Raw genomic sequence first — 26233 nt, 5'->3', positions numbered from 1 at the left:
AAACTCACGTAATCCAGCACTACACTTTTTTAGCACTAAAAAGGGCGCACCAGCTAAGGAAGATGATCCGGATCGAATTAAATACAATCCAAACGACAACATTACCACCTTGGAGTGTAGATTTAAGCAAAACGACACAACTATCTAATAAGAAACCTCTCAAGTATCTGGATCATACATTTTGCTTGATTTATTGTTTCAATGTCAAACTATAGCTTCGGATCATCCAAGCAGCTCACAGCACCCATATATTGGTTGTATTCATATATCAAATGGGCATAAACCTATAATTAAGCTTGTCATGATGGCCATGGGGTCACTAGCTAAATAGTCATCAATTTGATGAACACAATATTCTAGCTAGCCCATCATATAAATGATGGTACATGATGACCCTAAATATAATTGAGGGCGGCAATTGAGATTTTATATATATATATATATATATATATATATATATATATATATATATATATATATATATATATATATATATATATATATACACACTTAGGTAGGTACGTAGTATGAATTTGATTATGAATATGACCAGCTCCCGAGATGAAGCCTACTAGGATCATAGTAGTTGGTTGCCGACGCCGGCTGCTGCGGCACTGTACATTCGGGTACCTTGGCAAAGCGGCCCTTCACCCGGGGCCTCATCTCCGCGTAGGCTTTCCTGGACGCATACCGGATCTGCTTCTCGTAGCGCCGCCGCTTCCTCTTCTCCTTGTACCTCATCACCTTTGCCTCCCTCTCCACCGTTGGATCTACTGGCCTTTGCAGCTGACTGTCGATCAGGATTGGCTCCTTGGACCTTGAGCTTGCAGCATCCGTGAATGTGCTCCCGCAGTATGATGACATCTGCATAAAACAAGCATTTAGTTTACAGGAAAATGGTCAAGGATTCTACTGAAAACGACCGAGAACTGCTGTCACTATTTAAAAAACTATTTTTAAGACGAGCGATAGTCTATTTGCAGTGACGTTTACTCAATCGTATCTAATCGAATCTCTATAAAAATAAACGATTTTTACTGTAATAAAAGAGACCGTCTGTGAAAACATATTAATAAAGACGTCTCTGATAATATGTTTGCACAGATAATTTACGTAGATAATATGTTTTTATATGCGGTTCCTTAAGCAGACCACCATATCTAGAAATTTGATTTTCACATATGGTTCCTTGAGCATTATAAATTTTTGCAATCTATTATCAGAAACGGTTCAGAGAAAATGTCTTTTACACAATGTGATCTAGCTATGGTAATGAGTTGAAAAAATTCATAATTTTTTCATACGAAATCGGGTGGTGACAAACTTTATATCGAATTGTAGCTCTAGACGAGATCTACAACTTTTTGGTTAACACATAATACCATTTTCAGATAATCATTTGACACAGAATACTTTTTATGTGATTTGCATGCGGTAATCATCCCTAAAGTGAATCTGAGAAATTCTTGTGAATGAGCTACCTCAAAGTAAATCTGTTCTTTGTCCCCTCTAATAATGACAAAACAAAACATTTAAGATTCTAGATAGACCTATTTGAATATGACTCATACTGTTAATAGGGGTTGACATTTTACCCTTTGATTATTATGGCGGTCATAGCTTGATTCATCTTCAAACGATTATTTAGACATATAAATGATTTTAAATGAAAAAGTTTGCAACTACAAAATTGCAGATCCCGTTGAGATCAACAATTTTTATATAAAGTTTGTCCTCATCCGATTTCGTATAAAAAAAGTTATGAATTTTTGCAACCCATTACCAGAGGTGGTTCCCTATATGAACTGCTTCTGAAAATCATTCTCATTACAATTTTTATTTAGATTATTTGGATATCTAAATAACTTCAGATGAAAAAGTTTTCAAATACAAAGTTGTAGATCTCATTGAGGGCTAAACTTTTTATATAAAATTTGTCCCTATCCAACTTCGTATGAAAAAGTTATGAATTTTTGCAACCCATTATCAGAAGTGGTTCTTTATGTGAACCGTGTTTGGAAATCATCCCCATTACCAGAGCCAGTTCCTTATGTGAAACGTCTCTGAAAATGCCATTTTACACAAACGACTTCTTTTGTGACCCGCCTATGGTAATCATACCATTTTCATATACGGTTCATATTAAGAATCATCTCTGAAAATGATATTTTACACGAACAGTTCACATAAGGAATCACTTGTGGTAATCATCGTATTTGCACAGGCAACTATCATAAGCAGTCATCTGTGAAAATTTATTTCTATAAGCGGCCCGAAACCGCAGAGAGCTCCTCAGATGATTTTACATTTAAGCCGCATATAGAAAGGCACTTTGGGTATTTAAAAAAAATAGTTTTTTAAGTAGTATTCATATGTCTGCGTACATATGTGTGCATGTGATGTACTGTATGCATGCAATTCATCAACAAAGCAATCATTTAAAAGAGGCATCTAACTTTCCCCTAACTAACACCGTCCGTGCTACTCGTCTACAATTCCGTATTCATTTAGTAGTTTAGCACAGCTGATAAACAGCCAGATATATGGCTAGCTGTTTTGACTGTTGACTCTTATTCGATATCAGTTGTATAGAACTCAGACGCATCTAAGAATACTTTATGCCTACTCTGAAACTCTGAATTAGTCTTTCAACATGCAACTGCACTTTCTCTGTTGAATGCGCCTACATTTGTGATGATCATCAGATATTGCATACCTAGGACAATTGTGGATAGCACAGTCAATCTTAATCAATAATTTATACATATTAAATTCAATAAAAATTAGTGAGTAATTTATACAAATTAAAATCATTTGTCCATATGTCACCTCCACAAGGTAATATTTCTAGCGGGTGATTAATTCGGAATATTAACTTCCCTCTCCATCCTCACATATGCATGCACTCTGTCACATAGAAACCCCTTTCCTTTCCCCTTACCGAACCGGATGTAGTGAAGTATCACTGCTAGTTCATAAGTGTTAACGGGCTATCAATCGTTGATCCCTTTGAACTGGTAGTGATACTCCTTATTACTATCGGCTCGTAACATAAACTGGCAATAATAAGTTTACTATATATAAAGGCGTGCGACACCCCTATCTAAGCCCAAGCAGACACAGAGAAGAGCTCTAATTTTGCTCGGTGGCGGCTATTTTTATGACCTTGTTCTTAGAATTCTAAATTAGCAGGAATCTGCATACCCTAAATTCTTCAAGGTTAATAACTTGATCTACATTTCATTTATATATAGTTGGATTTACTTGCTAGATTGCTCTAGGTTTTGGATATTAGTGATTTCATAGTGATGAACTTTTTAGGAGTTAGAGCTCCAATTAAACTCTATATTATGGAATAAATTGCAATTATACGTCCTTCTACACGCTAATACGGAATATGCCTTATATGTCGGTCCATCAAAAATCGGCATTGATACAATTATCATTGCCGGTTTGTAAGAAAAGTAGCATCACTACCGGTTCTTAATAAAAAATGGTATTGATGATTACTTATCACTGCAGGTTCTTAGTACATACCGACAGTGATAGTATCATTGCCGGTTTTTATTATAAACCGACAGTAAAGCTGTGGCTGGACCCGAATGCTTTATGCAATCTAGTTTTGACTCAATGCCTCGAGTCTAGCTCCAGATTTTCCTAAATCTCTCTGGCTCTCTCCTCCTCACATATCCTCTCTCTCTCTCTCTCTCTCTCTCTCTCTCTCTCTCTCTCTCTCTCTCTCAGATGCACACGTCTTCTTCTCTCCCCTCCGCTCCTCCTACGATCCCCACTGTCAGCCTCCAGCCTCCTCCCCTCACCCATCCCCTCGTGAGATCCTCCTCCTCTCCACCTCCTCCACGCGGGCGGCGGCAAGGCGTGGGTGGTGGCAGCGGCAAGTAGGGCAGCGGCTGTGGTACTGCTGCTCCTCCTCTCCACCTCCTCCGCAAGGGTGACGCGGGCAGCAAGCAGGGCGGCGACTACGGTGTTGCTGCTCTTCCTCTCCACCTCCTCCACGCGGGTGGCTGCGGTGCCACTCCTCCTCGTCTCCACCTCTTCCACACAGGCGGCGGTGGCGGCAAGGCGCAGATGGCGGTAGGTACTATGGCATTGCTGCTCCTCCTCTCCACCTCCTCCACTTGGGCAGCGGCGGTGGCAAGGTGTGGGCAGTAGTGGCGACAAGAACAGCGGGGAGACTACCTTGTGTGCTGTGGTGGCGGCCTTTGTACCACCGCATTTTCTTATGCAGGGTAGAGTTGGCGCAACAGCGGTGGCAAAGCACTCGACAGTGGTGGCAATCGAGGCAGCTCCAAATTGAGCTAGCTTGTTTCCTTTTTTGGCTCCCAGAATCACTTTCACTGCCCATTGCACATTGCCAGTTCCAAAACTGACAGTGAAAGCTAGTTTAGAACCGGTAGTGAACACCTATTCTATAGTAGTGACATGTGTGTGGATTGCGTAGATCAAAATCTAGCTCTAATTGAAGGTTTCGATGATCTAGTTAATATATATTGCCTTTTTTTAAATTGTAATTTTTCTTGTACCTTTTTATAATTCAATGAATTTCCTCTAATGGTTTTATAGAAAAGGATTGAATAGTTATTTCATAGTTCTTAAACGTATGTCCATTAATAAATAATAATGCAAATTTCTAGGGATGGCTCCTCCAACCGCTCGATTCAAGCGGACACGGCAACATTCAGTAGGTGGCTCCTTCGGTCCGGGCCAAGTGCCAGAAGTAAATGGGCCCTCAAACATGGACCAATCAAGATGCGAGGTAATCCATTATGAGATGAATGCATGTGTTGTTGTATGATTGCTGAAGATTTTGATAGATTGTATGTTTATTAATTCAAGGGATTTAAAGTAATTAATAAAATATTATGATAACCATAAAATTGATGATGGATTGAAGATAGATGTATGATGCTGACTGTTGTAGCCCAGAGTTCTTTAATGGCGTGATTTCCTTTCTGAGCATTGTTGCGGTGTACAAGAGAGTTAAACTGGCCGAGTATATATGCTGCCCATGCATTGATTGCAAGAATGATAAGCAATTTTCTAGCATAGAGTAGATATGCTGGTTGACAAAGACAATGATAAGCCGATGATCGAGGATACGTTGGTCGATAGTGATGAAGATTGTCTAGATCAGATGTTGTGCGATGGGAAGGGGGACTTAGCTAGTGAAAGACAACGTCAAAAATTCAAACATATGGTACAGAACAAGAACACACATTGTTCCCAGGCTGCAAGGATAAGCACAATAAGCTGCATACCATGCTAACATTGCTTCACTTGAAGAAAAGCAATGGTTGGTCAGGTAAGAGCTTCACATAGTGGTTACGTCTCTTAGAGGACGTGCTTCCAGAGGGGAACATGTTGCTTGAAACCACGTACCAAGCCAAGTAGGTTGTTTGCCCCATTAGGATTGAAAGTACAAAAAATACATGCATATCCAATCAACTACATATTGTATCACAAAGAAGTTGCAGAATTAGATGTGTGTCGTACAAGTGAAACATTTATGATATTAATAGCGATGACATGGGGATGAAGCATAAGAAGAAAAGATGCCCCGCTAAGGTTGTGTGATATTTTCCTATAATCCCCCTTTTGAAGTGATTGTTTGCAACAAAAGTCATGTCCAATTGATGCAATAGCATGCCGAAAAGGGCAATAATGATGGAATGCTCAGACACCCTATTGATTATATGCAATAGAGGAACATCGATAGAAAATACAAGAACTTTGCAAGTGAGGTGAGGAATATAAGATTTGCATTGAGTACGGATGTGATGAATCCTTTCAGCAACATGAGCAGTTGTCATAGAACTTGTCATGTAACTATGTATCTACAACCTTCCTCCTTAGATGTACATGAAGCGGACAGACATTGTGTTGCCATTGTTGATCCTAGGAAAAATATTGACGTGTACCTCAAACTATTAGTTGAAGATCTTCAAATAATGTGGAACGATGGTGTACGTGTATGGGACAAGTCCAAACGAGAGACTTCACCCTATGCACAATGTTATTCATAACAATCCAAGAATGGCCTATTCTTGGTAACCTATCGTGCCAGACTGTAAAATGCTTCAATGGACATATCCAGTGCTTGGATGAGATAGGGAGACGATGGCTGACGAACAGTCGGAACATGGTTTCCATGTGTCATCGTAGGTTTTTTCTCCCAGATTACCCATACCGCAATAATAAGAGCGCTTTTGATGGGACAAAGGAGATTGGTTGAAGTCCAAAGAATTGCATTGGGAAACATGTATTTGAGATTGCAAAGGGTATTAAAGTTATCCTTGAAAAGGGACCAAACTGTATAGAAATCCCAAGTTTCTGTGATAAGGCTCCTATATAGAAACAAGATGAATATTTTGGGCCTTATCTTATTGGCCGGACTTGGAGGTTCGACATGCAATCAACATCAATAACGTAGAGAAGAACATGTGTGAAAACTTAATTGGTATCTTGCTGGACATAGCTAGCAAAACAAAAGATATGCTCCAAGCACAGATAGACCTAGAAGATATGAATCTCAAGAAGGAGCTACATAACATAGAGCCGGATATAGGAAAAAAGTACATTTCCAAAGCTTGCCACACTCTGAGCAAGGAAGAGAAAATTAGATTGTGCAATTGCTTACATGGAGTCAAAGTTTCGTCCAGTTACTCTGCCAACATAAAGAGTCTAGTCTCGATGAAAGATTTGATGTAGTTGGCATGAGGTCTTATGATTATCATGTGATGATAACACAAATACTTCCAGTTGTAATTAGGGGCGTTCTATTAGAGAAAGTCCGAGACCTAATCATAAAGTTGTGTTCATTCTTCAATATGATTTCACAGAAGGTCATAGATCCATTGAAACTAGATAAACTACAGGAAGATGTTGTCCATACTCTTTGCCAACTTGTCCATCTTTTTTTATATCATGGTCCATATCATTATTCATATTGTGAAAGAGAAACAAATTCTTGACCCCATGTTTCTGCATTAGATATACCCTTTCTAGAGGTTCATGTGGGTTTCAAAGAAATATGTTCATAACTGATTTTGACTGTAAGACTACATTATCGAAGGTCGGGAAACTAAGGATGTTGTTGATTTCTGTGTTGACTACATGGATCTCAAACCGATTGATGTGCATGTATCTAACTATGAGGGGAGGCTACATGGGAAAGGGACGATAGGTGAGAAATAAGTCTATAATACTAATCATGTTGCATTCACGCAAGCAGATTTCATAGTTCTGCATCAATCAATTGTAGTGGTCTCGTATGCCGATATGCACAAGAACTTTCTACACACCAAAAACCCAACGAAGACAAAGGTTTGGATCTTGAGAGAGCACATATATCATTTTGGTGATTGGTTATGAAGACACATGATGGGTAAGTAGATATAGTGTGCTCAGTTGAGAGCGTTGGCTCAGGGACCATCAACTACAATTTTGACATTCCAAGGATACAACATGAATGGCTATACATTTTATACAAGAACACAAGATAACTAGAGTGACAACCAAAATAGCGGTGTCCGTATATATGCCTATGACAGCAAGGGCAATATGGAGACCTACTATGGATTCATAGAGGAGATTTGGGAGCTTGACTATAGAGCTTTGAAAGTCTCTCTGTTTTGGTGCCAATGGGTAAGACTCCTAGGGGGAGTGAACATCGACAAATATGGTATTACTACCATGGACCCCAAACAAGTTGGATGCACAGAAGAACTATTCATAATGTTACAAAAGTCTTCTATGTGATGGACCTGGATAACAAGGAGCGTCATGTGGTTCTTAAAGGAAAAGGAAAGATTGTCGAAGTTAATAATGTTGTCGATGAGGAAGACTACAAATAATTCTACAACCTACATCATTTTAGAGAGAACATCAAGCTAAATATCCGGGAAGATTTTGGAAGCTATGTACATATACCATGATCATAAAAAAGATCTAATTGTTAAATGAAAGTAGCTACTTAGTTGTATTAATATATTGTAAATAATTTGTGTTCATTAATAACATCTTAATTTGAATTAATTAAGTATATACTTTAATTTATGTTCATTAAGGACATCTTAATTTGAATTAATTAAGGATATGCATATTTCTATTTTGTATTTTTTCTATTAATATATTGTAAATAGTTCAATAAACAAAATGTTTATTACGAAATAAATAGGGGAAAAGAAAACAGGAAAAGAGTATCACTACCAGTTCCAATTAAGAACCAGCAGTGATACACTGTCACTGACGGTTCTAGTTAAGAACCGTCAGTGATACGCATCACTGCCGACTCCAATTAAGAATTGAGAATTATACATTATCATTGTCGGCTCTAGTTACTAACCGGTAGTGATAAAGTATCACTGTCGATTCTAAATTGGATCCAACAGTGATGTCTTATCCCCATATAAGCCAAACACTCTCGATCGCTAACACTTAGTCATTTTCACCCATCACGCCTCCTCCCCGACTTTCAATCCATTACCGCGTTGCCACCTCCCCGATGCCAGCCTCAACAACAACACCTAGATCTGTCATCCCTCGGACCTCCTCCATGCCATAGCCTCCTTCACGGCTCCCTCACCATGTTGCCACCTCCACCACGCCACCTCCTCCCCTGCCACCTCACTGTGCCACCACCTCCTCCATGCCACACCATCATGCCGCCGTCCCATGGACCTTGTCTACCCTGACACTGTCATCCTCCTGTTCGTCATCGCCTCCTTCCTGGATCCCTCACTGTGTCGTCTCCTCCCTGCGTCCCTCACCATGCCACCGCATCCTCCACGCCACCTCGCCGTCCCTCGACCTTCTGCACATCGACTCCATCATCCACACCATCGCCTCCTCCCTGGCTCCCTCACCATCGTGACGCCATCACAGCCATCCCTAACTGTCATGGATGACCTCCCTCTAACAACCCTAAGTGTGTGTAATTCCCAACAGTTAATTTAGGAATATTAGTTAAGAATTAGTTAGGCAATTTTAGTTAGCAATATTAGTTAGGAATTAGTTAGCATCTGTTAATTTAGGATTTAGATAGCAATATTTGTTAGGAATTAGTTAACATCTGTTAATTTAGGAATTAGTTGGCAATTTTAGTTAGCAATATTAGTCATGAAATTTTGTTAGTTCCGCTAGCTCCAATTTTGTTAAATATTCAGTTTGTAATATTTAGTTTAGGAAATAGTTATGAAATTTAGTTAAATATTTAGCAATATTTAGGCAATTATTTTAAATATTTACTTTGCAATATTTAGTTTAGGAATTAGTTAGGCAATTCTGTTAAAAATTTAGTTTAGAAATTATCATTTAATCATTTCAATTTGAAATTATAGATGGATGAATGTAGAACAATGACATTCTTGTTTGGTTATTAGATAAATGAATGGATAGTGCAATACGGATGTTGAACAATTTGACTTGTTCTATATGAATGGCAGAAAACACATTCATCTTGAAAAAGATGAATGTTGTTTTCTCTCATTCATGTAGAACAATGTCACTCTTGTTAAGTGAAATGATAGATGAATGGATACTACAATACGGATGTGAAGCAGATTGACTTGTTCTACATGAATGGTAGAAAACACATTCATCTTCAAAAGGATGAATGATGTTTTCTTCCATTTATGTAGAAAAATACCATTCATGTTAGATGAATTGATAGATGAATGGATAGTACAATACAGATGTGGAGTAGTTTGACTTGTTCTACATGAATGGCAGAAAATGCATTCATTTTCAAAAGGATGAATGTTGTTTTCTCCCAGTCATATAGAACAATGTCATTCTTGTTAGGTGAATAGATAGATAAATGGATAGTGCAATACGGATGCGAAGCAATTTGACTTGTTCTACATGAATGACGGAAAATACATTCTTGTTCAAAAAGATGAATGATATTTTATCTCATCCATGTAAAATAATGCCATTCTTTAAGAGAAGACAATAGAAATAGTACGGCAAATTTTTCTGGTGCACACGATGAAGGACATGTATCATATTTTCTATGAGTGTCTGATTCTAGGTCCTACACCATGCGTGTAGTAGGGATTTTCTAAGTCATCTCATAGGAAAAGGATTGAATAGTAGTACTATGGTTTAGGATTTAGGGTAAGATTTCTTTGAATAGTAGTACTATGGTTTAGGGTTTAGAGTGCATTCAGGTTTATAGTTGGTAGCAAGAGTCCTACGTAAAATTTAGGATTCCATTACTAAATTGCTAGGGATGGAACTCATCGCTCGAGTTCACGGCATCATCAAGAAGGTGTCTCCTCCGACCCAACCCAATTGCTGGAAGTATATGGGCCCTCAATCATGGGCCAATCAAGAAGCGGTAGCCCGAGCGGCTTCGTCAACATGGACCAACTTGATGCCACTGACGTCAGCATATTATGGCTGAAATTCAAGGAAATGTATCAATTATACCAGCAAGACGTCCTCAGTGTGTCTATACTCAGTTGATGTACTCTTTAATTGTCTCATGTATAATTTATGGTATACATTCTTATACCATTAAATTACATGTCTAACTTCTTCGTTATATAGAATTGAGGTAAAGAAATGTAGGAAAAAGTGTATTTACAATGTAGGATTTCTCAACCCAACACTAGTAAATCAGGGCCTTGTCAAACAAATTCTAGGGATGGAACTCATCGCTCGAGTTCACGACATCATCAAGAAGGTGTCTCCTCCGACCCAACCCAATTGCTGGAAGTATATGGGCCCTCAAACATGGGCCAATCAAGAAGCGGTAGCCTGAGTGGCTTCGTCAACATGGACCAACTTGATGCCACTGACGTCAGCATATTGTGGCTGGAATTCAACGAAATGTATCGATTATACTAGCAAGATGTCCTCAACGTGTCTATATTCAGTTGATGTACTCTTTAATTTTCTCATGTATATTCATGGTATACATTCTTATACCATTAAATTACATGTCTAACTTCTTCGTTATATAGAATGGAGGTAAAGAAATGTAGGAAAGAGTGTATTTACAATGTAGGATTTCTCAACCCAACACTAGTAAATCAGGACCTTGTCAAACAAATTCCAAAAGAAACCAAGAACTATTTATTCAATGCTATACTCCACCATAAATACAAGACATTCATACTTTTACTCTACAACTTTAAGTATGCGTTTCACTATCTGCTCATTCTACTCTTTATGCGCAATACGATGTTAGGACTAATTAGGTATTGTGACGTATATGCAGTTATCACTGAATCATCCTTGTCACCTAGCCAGACATTAATAAGATCGTTGTCTTGGACTCACAAAGGAGAGACAAAAAACAATATCAAACTGTCATAGACATGCTATATAGGTGAACTTGATCATCGTTTTGTTATTGCTCTGATAATATTTCATTTTATTGAATCTAAACCGAGTTACTAATCATAATCAAGCATAGGGTGTGCCGACGATATTGTAAGAAGAGTGTTTGATACCTGCGTTTCATGAAGGATTTCTTTGTACGAACCGACTCTCCGATACGTATAGAATATTCATGTCTTACAATTCCTACTAAATGACTCGTTCCATGCCACTGATATTTCATTTCTTTTTTCAGTGTTTGAGGTAGGAACCATGCAATAATTTATGTGGGTTCTATGTATGTGAGTACATTCACGGATTCACCGGGGACAATTTGAGCAATGATGATGATGAGGTATGTAAATACATATTGATGCCTACTTTTCATTTTTTATAAGTATTCAATGATTAATTTCTTCAATTCTTCTAACGATAGTGCCTCAAGCTGAACACAAGTCGATTACTAATCAATCAAATCATAGTAATTCAAGAACAACTCGTCGGGTGATCCTTGATGAGGTTGTCAATCCAACGGGAGAGTGTCATGAACTGGCTCTTCGTGGTATTTCGTTAGACACTGGTGACTTCTATAGTGGTACCTTCTAGTAAAAATAAAAAGTAGAAATATGACTAAAACTTGAACTGATCACGTTCTTGTAGATCCTTATTATTTCAAAATTGATGCCAAACTATGTATGAGGATGACAACTTATTGATGTGTATGGATGAATGATACTTGTTAATGAGGATGATGACATGTGATTGTGTACATGGATCATTTGTGAATAAAATGTGTTGAGATGAGACAATTTGTGAGAATGAACCGTTATATATGTTGATTTCTATTTTAGGGTGACATATAGAAATATAAATGATTAGGTCAGTGCTATGTACATATCATTGCTAGTTCTTATTATGAACTGGCAGTGATACTCTAAATATCACTACCAGTTCATGATAAGAACCAACGGTGATACTCTGAGTACCACTACCGGTTGCAGCCACGAACCAGCAGTAATAAGAACTATCACTTCCAAATAATCACTGCCGGCTTGAAAACCGGTAGTAAAGCCAATTACGAGGCAGAAGTGAAGGAGTTTTCTGTAGTGGTGTGTGTATTTGGACAACCAATATTTCTAGCTAGATGGGAAACATATGCAAATTTTTTTGAAGCCTCTAAGGTACCACTTTTTTGAAGCCTCAAGGGAAGAGGTAACAGCTGACGATATAGATGATACGTATTAGTTCGTTTGCTTTGATGGAATTCAATGTGTCAATTCTCAATAATAATCTGGTGGACTACCTTGTAAAATAATTTTTAAAACAAAAATTAAGCCTTTTACAGCACGCCTAGATTTTAGATGGAAAAACATCAGCCCTCAGCACCTAAGGTAGCTACGGAGACGAACACTGAAACAAATCAAAACAAGTGCCATATATATATATGCACAAGAACCACATGCAGATCGAGAAGAAGAGACGAACACTGAAACAAAGAGTTGTGATCTGTGCACAGTGAAGAGCAACAAATGATATGCACACGCAAGGAAGGCAAATAAAACTCCGGCCCGGCCGAGGCCGAGTGACGCGGAGATTCTTTTGAACCAGTACTCACGATGGTGGCGCTTGCCGCTGTCTCCATGTGCCGGGCGCCGCCGCTGAGGCCAAGTCCGGCGTCTACCTCTCCCCGTCCGAGCGACACCTCGAAGGCGAGCCCGTTCCCAGGGTGGTGTCGCAGCCCAAACGGGTCAAACGTCAACGGTCTCTGGTGACGGTGGTTCTCAACCGGGGACCGGTCGTCACCACCACCTGGCGGCGGGTCGTCGAAGAGCCAGGCGACGCTTTCTTGGTCGTCCTGGCCGAAGAACTGGAACTCGTGCAGGCCCCTCGGTGGCTGATCATGAATAGGGAAGAAAGAGCCGGCGTGCAAGTGGTGCGGGCAGCAGGCGGTCGCGTCCATGCCGCACACTCCACACGATGGCCCCGACATGGATCGATCGCTGCAGCTTGTGAGATCTGTGTGGCGAAGAGGCGAGGGAACTTGCTTGTCAATTGAATTGAGGTTAGTGGAGGAGGAGGAACAAGCTATAGCTAGATGGTATATATGGTTTTTTTGCTTAGCTAGGGTTGGATGTGATGTGGAGTAGTACATGCCGGCTCATGGGGTAGCTAAAAATAAGAGAAAAGCAAAGCCAAGGCAAAGCAACAGCTGATATCGACCGATGAAAGCCTTTGCGAGGCGGAATAGATATGAGCAACAGAGCGAGCGATCCCTGGATTTGTTGCGTGGACGATTCCGGGCAACCTTTTTTCGCCTGTCGGGAGGAGATAAGCCGGCGCCTCCCCATTCGTCCCCCTCGCTGCCACCAGATCTCCCGTCCTCCGTGCATCACATATTCCTAGCCCTCTTTGTCCTCACCTAACAATTTGGTTCCTGATATATCAGTTTAGTTTCGCATGCATATATGCACGCGGTGCTATTAATTAATCAAAATAGCAGTTTATAACTAGCTACCACTAATTCCATATTCACGTGCCCGCTGACTAGTTAGTTAAATATTAAACTTATGATATCACATGTTTCGAATGCGAAGATTTTTTTGGGGATAAAGTAAGCATATAGTATCGCATGTAAACCACCGATAGAAACTGAGGCAAGCTCAGTTGGTGGAAGCTTTTTGTACACCCACATCATCCATTTATGTTTCCTCTCTGACTCAAATACGAGTGCATATTCTCTTCTTACTAGGAAAACAATTGTTCCTGCTTGTAGTTGTTTTTAACCAAAAAAAAAAAAACATGTCCATATGACATGCAAGTTTGAAGGGAAGGCTTTGACTGTACACTCATGCACACCTTTCTTCATGAACAGTACCTCATATGAACAGGCATCTGCCTACAGAAGTGGAGGCTCTAATTTGGTAAGAAAGCGGTAGATTTGGTTGGCAACATTTTATTGTCGAGTGGATTCCACACTTTGAATCCGAGGAAAATATAACTACTAGAGCGAAAAATACATAGCTTAGCCCCTGTTTATGTAGCAATATTGAGGTGCCATATTCAACCCCCCCCCCCCCTAACATTGTGCATGCCCCATAGACACAGAGATGCATATAGGGATCATTCGGGGCGGACCCAGCGCAAAATCTGAGTGGGGGCACTACACATGCCGCTAGTTTCACACAAGTGACGGTGCGGACCCATAGACATTGTATATAAATAGGAAGCTACAATTTTACAAGTTCGGAATGCTCGATCAAATATTAGTCAAAGCATGTTTTTAAGTTCATAACCATAATAATTAGCAAAAAAAATCTTGTCATTCTATAGGGAATTCACACACGCGCGCGCATCTAGAAACTCACATAAAATGGGCCACAAGTCTTATCACCAAACAGTGCATGCGCGGTAAAAAAAGGTTAACTATTAATAACATGTGAATAATCATTCTAGATAAATAGGACGTTACAATTTTACAAGTTCAGAATGCTCGATCAAACATTAGTCAAAGCGTGTTTTTAACTTCCTAATCATAATAATTAGCCAAAACTTTCTTGTCATTCTATAGCAAATTTACATTGTAGATATAGTTGAATAAAAAATATGCTTAGGACATCTTTTTTTTTTTGCATAATTAGTAACTTTAGTTCAACAGGATATCATAAAATTTTATATTTTATCAGGGCATAGTCTTTGGACTAAAGGTACATGATAAGTCTTAAAAGCAAGAAGAATTAGATTCAAAAGAATTGATATGACATTATGTATGTCCCATCACAAACAACTGCACTTCATGAACAATTATAAATTTGAATTTACTTGTTCAAAAAAAGATTTTCGAATTTACAAAAGGAAAGCTAGCTAATGCTAGAACATTATTGCTGGCTCTTCTGTGAGTAAGTGACGTTCTTTGCAAACAAATTACACTGCTTTAGGCCCGCATGCTTATTCTACTACATGATTTAGGATGCCAAGTCACACAAACTATCTAGGCATGTCTTTGGTTTTCGTCGGTACTGACATGCATTTGGTCTCAATGAGTGGGGGCACATAATTTTTTTGACTGGCCGGAGGAACTAATGGTGGTTACTTGCCTTAATAGGCTGACCGCTGGCCATGAGCGAGGGCCCGCGCCCCTACTCAGCTTCCACACAAACTGTATTTTTGTGATACCGTCAATATGAACTCAAACAAAATACCACATAAATTCTCAGAGTACATTATTTCACTCACGCGTGGACGGTAGGCGAAGGAGACATGGAGTGAGGGCATTTGCATATTGATTGACCGGGGGCCAACTGACAAACACTAAGGTGCAATAACTGAACAAAAAGAATTGACCGGGGGTCAAGGCATGCATATTTGAATCATCCTGCTATTTAATCCACCGTTTATGTCACCTGCATGATGATCAACTATAATAACCTGCAGGTCGGCAGGCCACAGTAGTTTCATATTATCACCATGGTATTAAGTCAAAATTAAAAGAAAAGAAAAGGACGATTGTAGCTAATAATAAGCACGCATGGGAGAATTGTTTTTTGAAATAACAAGCAGGAGCACTGCTCTTTCATTTAAGTAGGAGAAGCATGCCAAAGTTTACGCATGGGAGAATTTGAAACAGAAAAAAAAAAGTATGTATGAAAAGGGTCATGTGGCTAAGAAAAGGGTGGTGCTAATTTGGCATATGCCAAGATAGGGACTGACGTCGCCACTATGCCAACCAATGGGTGTTATCATGGTAACTCGCACTAAGCTAAAGCTGGTGTAACAGCCCAAATTTCAGAATCTGAGAGAAATAAAATTTATTTTATAAAAGAAAATAAAATTTTGCAAGTTAAATAAAACCTAGGAGATATATATATATATATATATATATATATATATACATATACATACATATATATATACATATACATACATATATATATACATATACATATACATACATATATATATACATATACATACATATATATATACATATACATACATATATATATACATATACATACATATATATATATACATATACATACATATATATATACATATACATACATATATATATACATATATATATATACATATATATATATATATGAGTATGAGTATATATATAATTATGTTATATTCATATATATGAGTATGTATAGAAATACATGGAAAAGAAATAGGAAAGAAAAGAATTGAAAATGGATAAAAACCTTATTGGGCCGAGTTCAACGAATCTGGCCCAACCTCTCTTTCCTTCTCTTCCTTCCTGGCCCAGTCCATTTCTTCTCTTTTGCTTTTCTCTCCCCACCTTCTTTCTCTACTGGGCCGGCCAATGTGTATGCGCCAGCTCAGCCGAACTGGCCTCCCTCCCCTTCTCCTCCCTCGTCTTGCTCTAGTCTCTCTATTGTAGTCCAGCAATAGCAAACCCAAACATCTAGAAGCTAGAGCTCGCGAAGAATCCAGCCGATCCCAATCCGAATGGGAGATGACCTCAAAACAGAGTCTGTCGGCTGCATAGGATCACTTCAAATTTGCGCCAATATGGATGGAGATCAAACTCGGATCAAAGAGGAAAGATTACAGGTGCTATAGGTGAGCTTTTGCCCAAATGAACTCTGGCTGAGCGTGTTTGGATCACGAAATCAAGTTCGGATGCCCTCCCCCGCCGCAAATCGAGTTCGACTCAATTATGTCTCCCCTCTGCCTCTCGAGTATAAATAGCGACCCCACGCCTTTTGCCCAAGCCACCAAGGCAAGAACACCACCGACACCTGTTCTCGTCGAGCTCCGAAGCCCAAGCCCACCGCTCACCATCGCTAGCCACATCGAGCCTAGACATGTTTGCCTTGAGCACGTGGCTTGTTCCGCTGCTCGTCGGTCTAAACGGAGCACGGTGACGAGGTTCTAACCATCTTCGGTGAGAGTGCCACCACGGGATCTCTTAGCGCCGCCGACCTTCACACTAGAGATGACGTCGAACGAGGTGAGCCGTCTGATCTGTTTTGAGCAATCGTGATTAGATCATGCATACCGGTTTGATGAGGATCAATCACAGTCGTCAGATCTCGTTTCGACGAGTCGGATTTAATGAACTTGACGGCGCCATCAGTCGGGCGTTAACTACATCAATGCCACGACAGATAGCCGAGTCAGCACGCCACCTAAGCGAAAACACCGACGTGTCATGCCGCATCAGTAGATTGTGCTGAGTCACCATACACTGTCAGTGTTTCTTTTTATTTTTATTTGTTTTAATGATCTGCTAACGTCATAATTCACATATATTACGTAATAATTCATTTTTAGTACAAAAATATTTCTAAAAATTGGAGGAATTTGGAAAATAGTTTTAACAATGTTATTAATTTTGTTTAAAGTTTATATAGTTTATAATTCAAATAAATGGTAATAAATTCCAGAAAATGCTAGAAAAACCTAGAAAATCATAGATTACTCCAAAAAATTCTAGAAAAATACCTAATCACATAATTTCATCTATAGTTAATCTTTTTATCCTATTTTAATCTTTCAGAAGCTATAACTTGTCAACCTTAGCTTTGATTTGACCTATTTTTTTGCCAAAAATTCCAGAGAAATGTGACCTTGCGTGTGATGATGATTGTTCTGTGTTATTTGGTTCTTTTTAGATCTTGGTGTTTATGTGTTGCATTTTTACCTATGTTTGTGAGTAGACTCCAATGTTCTAGAGGAGCTAGAACGACTTCAGGACCAAGACTTTGAAGACACAACTAAGTTTTGTGAAGGCAAGTTTTCTCCTTGACCATATTGATCCAAGTTTTTAAAATATTTTGTTTTACAAACATGCATGCTAATAATATTGTTGTGAATCCCAAGAGTTATGCTTTACCCTAGTTTTCCCTTATCATCCTAGTCGTCATGGTTATAGTTTGGAAGGGTAGATGATGCTTAGCCTTGCTTGTGGATGGTGATCATGATAATGGCTCTAGGAAATATGATAATGGTCCTATGCAACAATGATAAAAGATGATAATCTAATTTTTGTAGCAACATGGAATTAGGATTTGAGCAGGTAGTTTGATGGGGCCGGTACAGATTATACGGTTGGGTTGTGGTAGTCTTACTCAAATCTAAAGACCTGTTCATGGAGTGATCTTTCACTACTATAGAAAGGGTCATTCGTGCCCAATTATCACTTCTGGTACTATTATAACTGGCAGTGATAATTTATCACTGCCGGTTTATAATCTCATGGGGCACATAAAAAGCCGATGCAACAAGAACCGACAATAATAGTAATTATCACTGCCAGTTCTTGTTATGAACCAAGAGTGATACCAGCTCATAAAAAGATGTACCGTTAATAATCGGTAGTGATAATGGCTATCACTCTTGGTTGTAATTATGAACCGGAGTGATAGCTCAAAAACCGTACGGCTTCCAGCCCCCGCCCGCTCGGCTTCTCCTGAACGGCTTTAAATTTATCTCTGGCGTCGATCGCTCACTCTTGCTTTCACATGTGCGCACTACTCTCTTCCGCCGTATCCCCTCTACCATCGTCGTCGCCGCCACTACCATTGTCGCCGCCCCCTCTCCCGCAATGAACACTCCACCATCATCTCCTGCTCTAGCCACCACTGCACCACCCCCTCCACCACCACCATCTCCTGCTCTGGCCACACCACCCAACCTCACGCCTTCATCCAATGACGAGGCTCTGGCACCACTAGAGAGCTTGGACAAGGCGCAGTCCAAGCTATGCGGATCGACAGAGTCCCCCTCCGAGGATGATGTTTCAGACTACTTCATCGACAAGCCGAAGGCGAAGAGGTTTGGGAGCAGTTCAGACGAGGTCGAGGATGAGGACGAAGAGTAGGAGGCCAACGCCGAGAAGGAGGACGGCGGCGGAGATGACAACGATGACTACTCCTTTGCAATCATGGCCAACCCAGAGTGGCCATGATAGACGACGTGCGTGATGGTTTTAGGGTTCTTTTGCGTGGCGGCCGTGTCTTTTGTTTTTGGTGTACAGTGACTACCCAGTAATTCTGGAGTTTAGTAATTATTAGTGACTTAATTAATTATTAGTATGATCTAAACCAGTAATTATGGATATTAGTAATATAAAGCTCGATATTGTTATTACCTGTCTGTTTAAATTTTAATTTTTCCCATAAGATTGAGTATCATTGCTGGTTGGTAGCTGGAAACAACAATGATAAGTATATCAATCGATAGATTGGGCTCAAGAATATATGCAGTGATACTTATTATCAGTGCCGGTTCTTGAGCCGACTGTGATAATCCATGATTAACACTACCGCTTAATCACTGCCTGTTCAAAACCGGTAGTAATGCAGTTGAACTAGCAGTGATAACTCTTTATGTAGTAGTGTTTGTCAAGTTAACAGTACAACCACTAGTCTGGTATGGGACGAGTCTAGCCAATTAATTTGCTTTACTATCAATATTATGTAGACTATTTGGTTGTATGGAACAGAAGGGTGTACTTTCAGATTTTCATTTGCGCAAGAGGGGCCATTCGTTGTTGAGGTATATTCATGTGGCGGTGAAACCTTAGCAGGTATCTTCAAACTCTAAATCTCCTCGATTTCTTGCCCCCTCATTGCACCACGTCGACAAGAAGATGATGGTCGTTGGATTGAGATCGTGCAATCACAGCCACCATTGCCACTGTTGTTTCGGATACCTTGGTTTATATTGGCCGTGTAATTGTAGAAGGAAACTTATATGTGCTGCATGAACACTGGACCTTGGTTCATATTGTTCCATAAAGTTTCTCTGGAAGGTGTCTTAGATGTTCTAAATGATTAGTTAGTGCACTAACCAGTTTATACTTTTGTTTGTCTCAAGCGGAAGATTTAGGCTTAGTTCATCAGTCTGTTGAGACAACTTGGCAAGCTGAGTTGATCCTTTAAAATTGAATTCATAGTTTGGTTGAGAATAAAAATAACTTGATGCATTATTGCAATAAGTGGTTCAGATATGTTGCAGCCCCATATGCAAGAAAAGGCATTTATACATGTTGGACTATGCATCGGTGTGCCTTTCGATTTAAGTCTCATTCTGAAAATAGGTATCTTGATTTGTTTGTGCGGAACATTTCAGTTAGAAATAGTGAAAAGAGGAAAAGCAATGGCTGTACTTACATGAGCATTGAAGAAATGGTAATCACTGAAATCCAGCCTGTCAATTTTGAGTGGACCAATCTGCAGTAGCAAAGATGGATATTACAATTCAGCATAGATATTTTGTGATTTGAATATTTGATGATCTATTGTTTGTTAGAGCTGACATCTTTAGTTTTCCATCAGGTATAAGTTCATTCCTGTAGAGTATCCAGGGATGGATCAAGTGTTTATGATTGATTTTAAGGAAATTGATAAGTGTGTCATAACTATTGCGGGTAATAAAAGTTTCCGATTCACACTTCCAGTGAAAGATATGTTTTGCACGTATACTGGATGGCGGTAATCTCTTGCAGGGTAGTGTTTATATAGCATAAATGATGTGTTCTAAAAAAATGCACAAACACTGTTTCAAATTTTAACTGAACTATTGGTAGCATTGTCTTCACTGCAGGCTTCAGGAGATCGGCATACAATTTGTCGCCAGTATGTTGAAAAAGTAAACCTCTCATTGGATTGAGGCTGCCACGGGGGGCGTCTCGTACAGCCTGCTCACCGTTCTGGCCACTGCCCTCGCCTCCCAGGTAATGTTCCGATAAACCACGGCATATGTGATCGTTCTATCTGCTGGATTTTTTAAACTCACAACAGTCTGGTAATTTTGTTTATTACATCAAATTAATTAATGGGAAAGTATTGAACAATACTGTACCTAGGTCCTAGGTAATGGTTAATAAAAAAGAAAAAAAAATGTTATACAGAATGCATATCTCCTTCAGTTTCTGCGGATTTGGATTCTAGCATCATCATGGATGTGAAGGCTCTTATAGCGACCGAAAGACGGGTTAATCAATTCGTCTTTGATTTGTTCTCAACTTAGTCTTAAACCGAATGTATCAAATAGACACTGCCATTAATTCCTATTCTTTGAACCTAACTTATGAGTCATTTTGCTCTTAAAAGTAGATGTACTGCTAACCTATTAACCGAATAACCTCCAAATTATAGAAATTAGTGCAGTTTTAAATTATGTCATAAGGTGAGTACTATTGACATAGGTAGCATTAAAGTGGAAATTTACCGTAAGACGGAAGAGATGGTAACTATTTTTTTGCTTTTAAATTGTTTTAAAGTAAATGTTATTTTCTGCAAACGACGAGGAAGAAGGTTCATGGATGCTGAATAAGAAGGGAAGTTTCCTTTTTGAGTTTCACATCTGTGGGTTCTAGCTAGGTCGACCTTTTCAATCGTTCTCGGCGCAAGACATTGTTGGTGGACAATTCAGATAGAGAATTATAACTTTGGGTAGCGGAGTTCCCTGGTGGCGACAGAGAGGCGGTGACGCTCGACCGGATAGGCATGCATATTCCAGGCCTTGATGGCTATGTCGATGGTGACACAAATAAAGGTGAGGCAAAGTGGGAGATGCATGAGGAGAGGCCCGGAATCGATGGCCCTGCCCGGTGCCTACCTTTGAATTTTTGCTTTCCACAAAGCTATTGGTCTATCTATCTCCATTCGATCCTCAGCTGAATACTACGTCGATCGATATGATAGAGCCAGGCATGCACAAGGGAGGCTCTCCATCCATCGGTCGCCTCATATTTGATTCGATCAGGGAGGGAAGGGCCGGGCACACACACACAGATCAAGCGGAGCCTCACCAGGCGCCTGGACCCAGATCGAGAATCCAAAAGGTATAGGTGCATGCGCGCGTGGGGTGGATCAGTTACATGGCCCCTGTGTTGCCGTTCGGTCTTCTTTCCTTTTTCTTTCTAACTTTCCTGATCGATCGAGTCCCCAAGCCGCTACACCCATCCACATCCGCTATCATTCATTCATTTATCATATATGATATGATGTATGTATATATCTTTATCTATCTACCAACTATATATCTATCTTTATGTATGTATCTTATTAATTACTAAGTTCTGGCTCCTACGGAGCCTGTATCTCTTCTACATAACAATGCGCCCTTTCATGTTAATTCACTGAGCCTTTTTATCATCCTTGGGAGGTACCAAAAATTATAACTAGAGAGGTATCGAATTTTGATACATAGGTACTAAATTTCGGTATGTTTCTATGGTCATAGGAAGGTCCCATCAAATTCTACCTACAAAATTTGGTACCTAGACATCTAAAAGAAAATGGTACCTAGATTTTGGTACCTCATAAGTTATAATTCTTGGTACTTCCCGAGAGAGATATATATAGGAAAATTAGTTTGTACTCTCAGAAATTTATATAGTTGATCTTGTTATAACTGAAATATATACTACTTTCTGAGATGTATATATTATTTTCTGAAGATTCTCCTCAGCACTCTTTTATCCCTTTTTCCTTCTGTTTTGCAGGTAAAGAAAGGTACGGTACCAAAGCTGTGATGTGACATGTGTACATACCGTGCTTCATCAAAGTTGAGAACTGCAATTTTCGGACTTATTGCTGGACTTATTACTAAACCAATATATATAATGAAGCATTAGTTTCACATTGCTGGTATCATGCTTCCGTAGGTACATCATCAAAATAACGAAAAACAACTAAGGTGTATACTTTTTAAAAGAGAAACATCTATTTTACTCCCTCTAAGATTTTTGGTTGAACAGTTTGTCAGCTCGCTTTAGCATCACCCCCATACATACCCCCCCCCCCCCCACCCTTCAAGGAACTGCTAAAACAGGGACCGCTTCATTGCATAATGAAATTTGTCCTCTTTGTTTCTCCTAACAGCATAATTCATGTTTTGATTTTGAATTTATGTAATGATAGATGGCACCATGCCCTATGTTAAGAAGAAATGGACCAACCTCGAGAAATCACGTGATTTTTTAAAAATAAATAAGTAACCAAATTCTTGAGTTGAAAGAGAACTCAGCACGTACATGAGTTAGGCTCAATTCCTCCATGCCCTACGTTAAAATAATTTTATAACTCTAATGACTACTTACTTACGTTGGGATCAGCTAAGTACCTAAGACCGGTTATCATGCACTTAGCAACATCAAGTGATGCGTACATGTGATTGAATAGAGTGATCAACGGTGATAAATTAAATATTCCTGAACTCAAGTCCTGACAGAGATGGGCTTTCATCATAATATATCGTCTGCCTGAGTGGGGCGAACGAGGTCTGGTGAGTGTAGCAGGCCCCTTTCCGTGTGACCTTCTGGTCAAGCTCCTAAATGCAAGCAGGCCACGGGCCTTCTTTGCAAGTTGCAAACATATATTGTTTTGTTTTTGATGTAAAAGTTGTGAAGCGTTTTCTACCACCTTAGAGGCCGCGTTTGCATATTAATATAGGCCGGCCAAGTGCGGCAAGGTTACAGGATTCAAGTCGGATACAGCAGCTACGAGTACACACGAACATGGTTCAAACCGAGTCCAGAACTATCTCTATCTAGAAACATACGGTTTGAACCAAGTCTATCTCTACAAGCCATATCCGTCTCTAACTCAAATACACACCAAATTATATCTGTTATCTCTAATATTTCCCCTCAATCATAACTTACCTAAGTTCAGATTATGTTTAAACTCTTCTAAGCCTCGAGCTGATAACGGCTTGGTGAATCCATCTATCACTTGATCTCCTGTTGGCATAAATTGTATTTCTCTGATAAAATGATAATCTACCTCAATGTGTTTAGTTCTTGCATAAAAACAGAATTAGCTGAAAGATATGTTACGCCAATGTTATCACACCATAACCGGGCTACCCTATGATACTGAATTCTTAATTCATTAAGCAGTGTTTGTACCCACATAACTTTAGCTGTTGCATTAGCTAAAGCTTTCTACTCTGCTTCTATACTTGATCTTAACATGCACTGCCACAGAAAGGGTCGTCTGTGCCCTTCTTCACCGTCGATTTAAAAATAACCATCAGTGATAACATGTAAGCTTCAGTCGCACATAAAAAGCCGAGTCAGAATTGGTAGTGATAGTGATTAACTCTACCGGTTCGTAATATGAATCGACAGTGATATTTAAATTATCACTATCGGTTTAAGCTAAGAACCGGTAGTAATATTAGCCCGTCAAAAGATGTGTCTTTAATAATCAGCAGTGATAATTGCTATTACTACCGACTGTGTTTACGAACCAGCAATGATACTTAAAAATCCATACATCTTCATGTGCGTGACTTTAAATGTGAGCGCTCCTCATGCTCGCTCTATCACCCTGCTCTCTCTCTCTCTCTCTCTCTCTCTCTCTCTCTCTCTCTCTCTCTCTCTCTCTCTCTCTCTCTCTCTCTCCCCCACCGCCGGCCACCTCCACCTCCCGCGCCATCCACATAGATCTGTTGCCGCCTCCACCGCCTTCTTTGAGGAAGCCTCCCACACCCGCGTCCTCATCTGAGGAAGAGATGGCCCCGCCAGACGAGGCGCCCACACCTCTGATTCTAGTATTTCACCGGGATCACCCTCGTCAGACGACAAGGTGTGGAACGCATTCATCAATGAGCCAACGAGGGCCAAGAAGGCCCAGACGAGCTCATCGGAGGAGAACGAGGAAGACGACACCGACACCGATGCTGATGATAGCGGCGACAATGACGACGATAGCTACGACGACGATGAGGACGACATCAGTGACGATGGCGGCGACGAGGACGGTGATGAGGCTGCAAACTTCCATTCGTGGGTCGAGTTTCAACTCAAGCACGACGAGTTAGCTAGGTTAGTCGATGCGTGATTAGGGATTTTGCGCACGTTACGATTTTTGCGTTGTCGTCTGCATGAGAGCTGCTTTTGTTGTAATCAGTACAAACTATATTAATATAATCATTAGTAATGCTAATATCATTTAAATTAATGCATGAATGTTTCATTTTTTATTTTTTGTCCTGGATTAAGTAATATTGCCGGTTCGTAGAGGGAACCAGTAGTGATAAGTATATAAATTGAGTAGAATGAGATCAAGAACCGTCAGTGATAGACTGTATCACTGTTTGTTCGTGTTACAATCCGGTAGTGATAGGTACATCACTGTTGATTCTGCAACCTGCAGTGATAATCATATCATTGCTGCTTATTCACTGCCAGTTTAAAAACCGGCAGTGATGTCAATTTTGAACCAGCAGTGATGACCTTTTCTGTAGTAGTACCAGTTGGTTGCTTTCGTGCACTCCAAGATATAAGATTTGTTTCAAGAAACATAGCAAAACATCCAGTTGATCTCCTATCATCTGAACATCTAGATCAGTCTGCATCAGATAAAACACTTACCGGCATAGAGGGCGATAGGACAATTCGCAGGCCCACTGTATATCTCATTATCTCAAAATTCTCTTAACCGCTATCCAATGCAGAGTAGTAGGTGAATGCAAATACTGACAAACTTTGTTAGCTGTAAAGGCAATATCATATCGTGTCAGGGTTAGATATTGTAGAGCACCAATAATGCTTCTGTATCGTGTTGCATCCTCAGGACCTAACACATCTCCTTCATAGGCAGACAACTTCTATGTTACAGACAGTGGTGTCGCAATCGACTTGCAATTCATAATTCCAACTCATTTCAGTAGTTCCAAAGTATATTTTTCCTATTTCAATAAAATGCCTTCATGTACTTCAATTCCCAAGAAGTAATTTAGATCAGCTAGATCCTTGAGTGCAAATTCAATCTTAAGATCCTGGAGTAGAGCTATAGTTGCTTCTTGGAAGTGCTAGCTAAAATTATATCATTAACATATATGAGCAGGGATATTATAATAGCACCTTTAATATAAAAGAATAAAGAAGTGTTAGCCTTGG

General features: G+C 39.7%; 2 protein-coding genes across 2 annotated transcripts; one reads left to right on the top strand and one right to left on the bottom strand.

The window, feature by feature from the left end:
* Positions 1 to 537: 537 nt before the first annotated feature.
* On the bottom strand, positions 538 to 13534 carry LOC133888324 (transcription factor GHD7-like). The gene is made up of 2 exons (XM_062328516.1): positions 12959 to 13534; positions 538 to 864 (listed from the first exon to the last, which is right to left on the bottom strand). The coding sequence occupies exons 1-2, from the start codon at positions 13493 to 13495 to the stop codon at positions 538 to 540; spliced, it is 864 nt and encodes a 287-aa protein (XP_062184500.1). The 5' UTR covers positions 13496 to 13534.
* Positions 13535 to 18919: 5385 nt separating this feature from the next.
* On the top strand, positions 18920 to 25172 carry LOC133888322 (uncharacterized). The gene is made up of 5 exons (XM_062328514.1): positions 18920 to 19191; positions 20417 to 20507; positions 20990 to 21052; positions 22829 to 22838; positions 24910 to 25172. The coding sequence occupies exons 1-5, from the start codon at positions 18920 to 18922 to the stop codon at positions 25170 to 25172; spliced, it is 699 nt and encodes a 232-aa protein (XP_062184498.1).
* The last annotated feature ends 1061 nt before the right edge of the window (positions 25173 to 26233 follow it).

This window comes from Phragmites australis, chromosome 13, assembly GCF_958298935.1.
Source record: "Phragmites australis chromosome 13, lpPhrAust1.1, whole genome shotgun sequence".
NCBI lineage: Eukaryota > Viridiplantae > Streptophyta > Magnoliopsida > Poales > Poaceae > Phragmites > Phragmites australis.
This window is presented reverse-complemented; position numbering and strand designations above follow the sequence as displayed.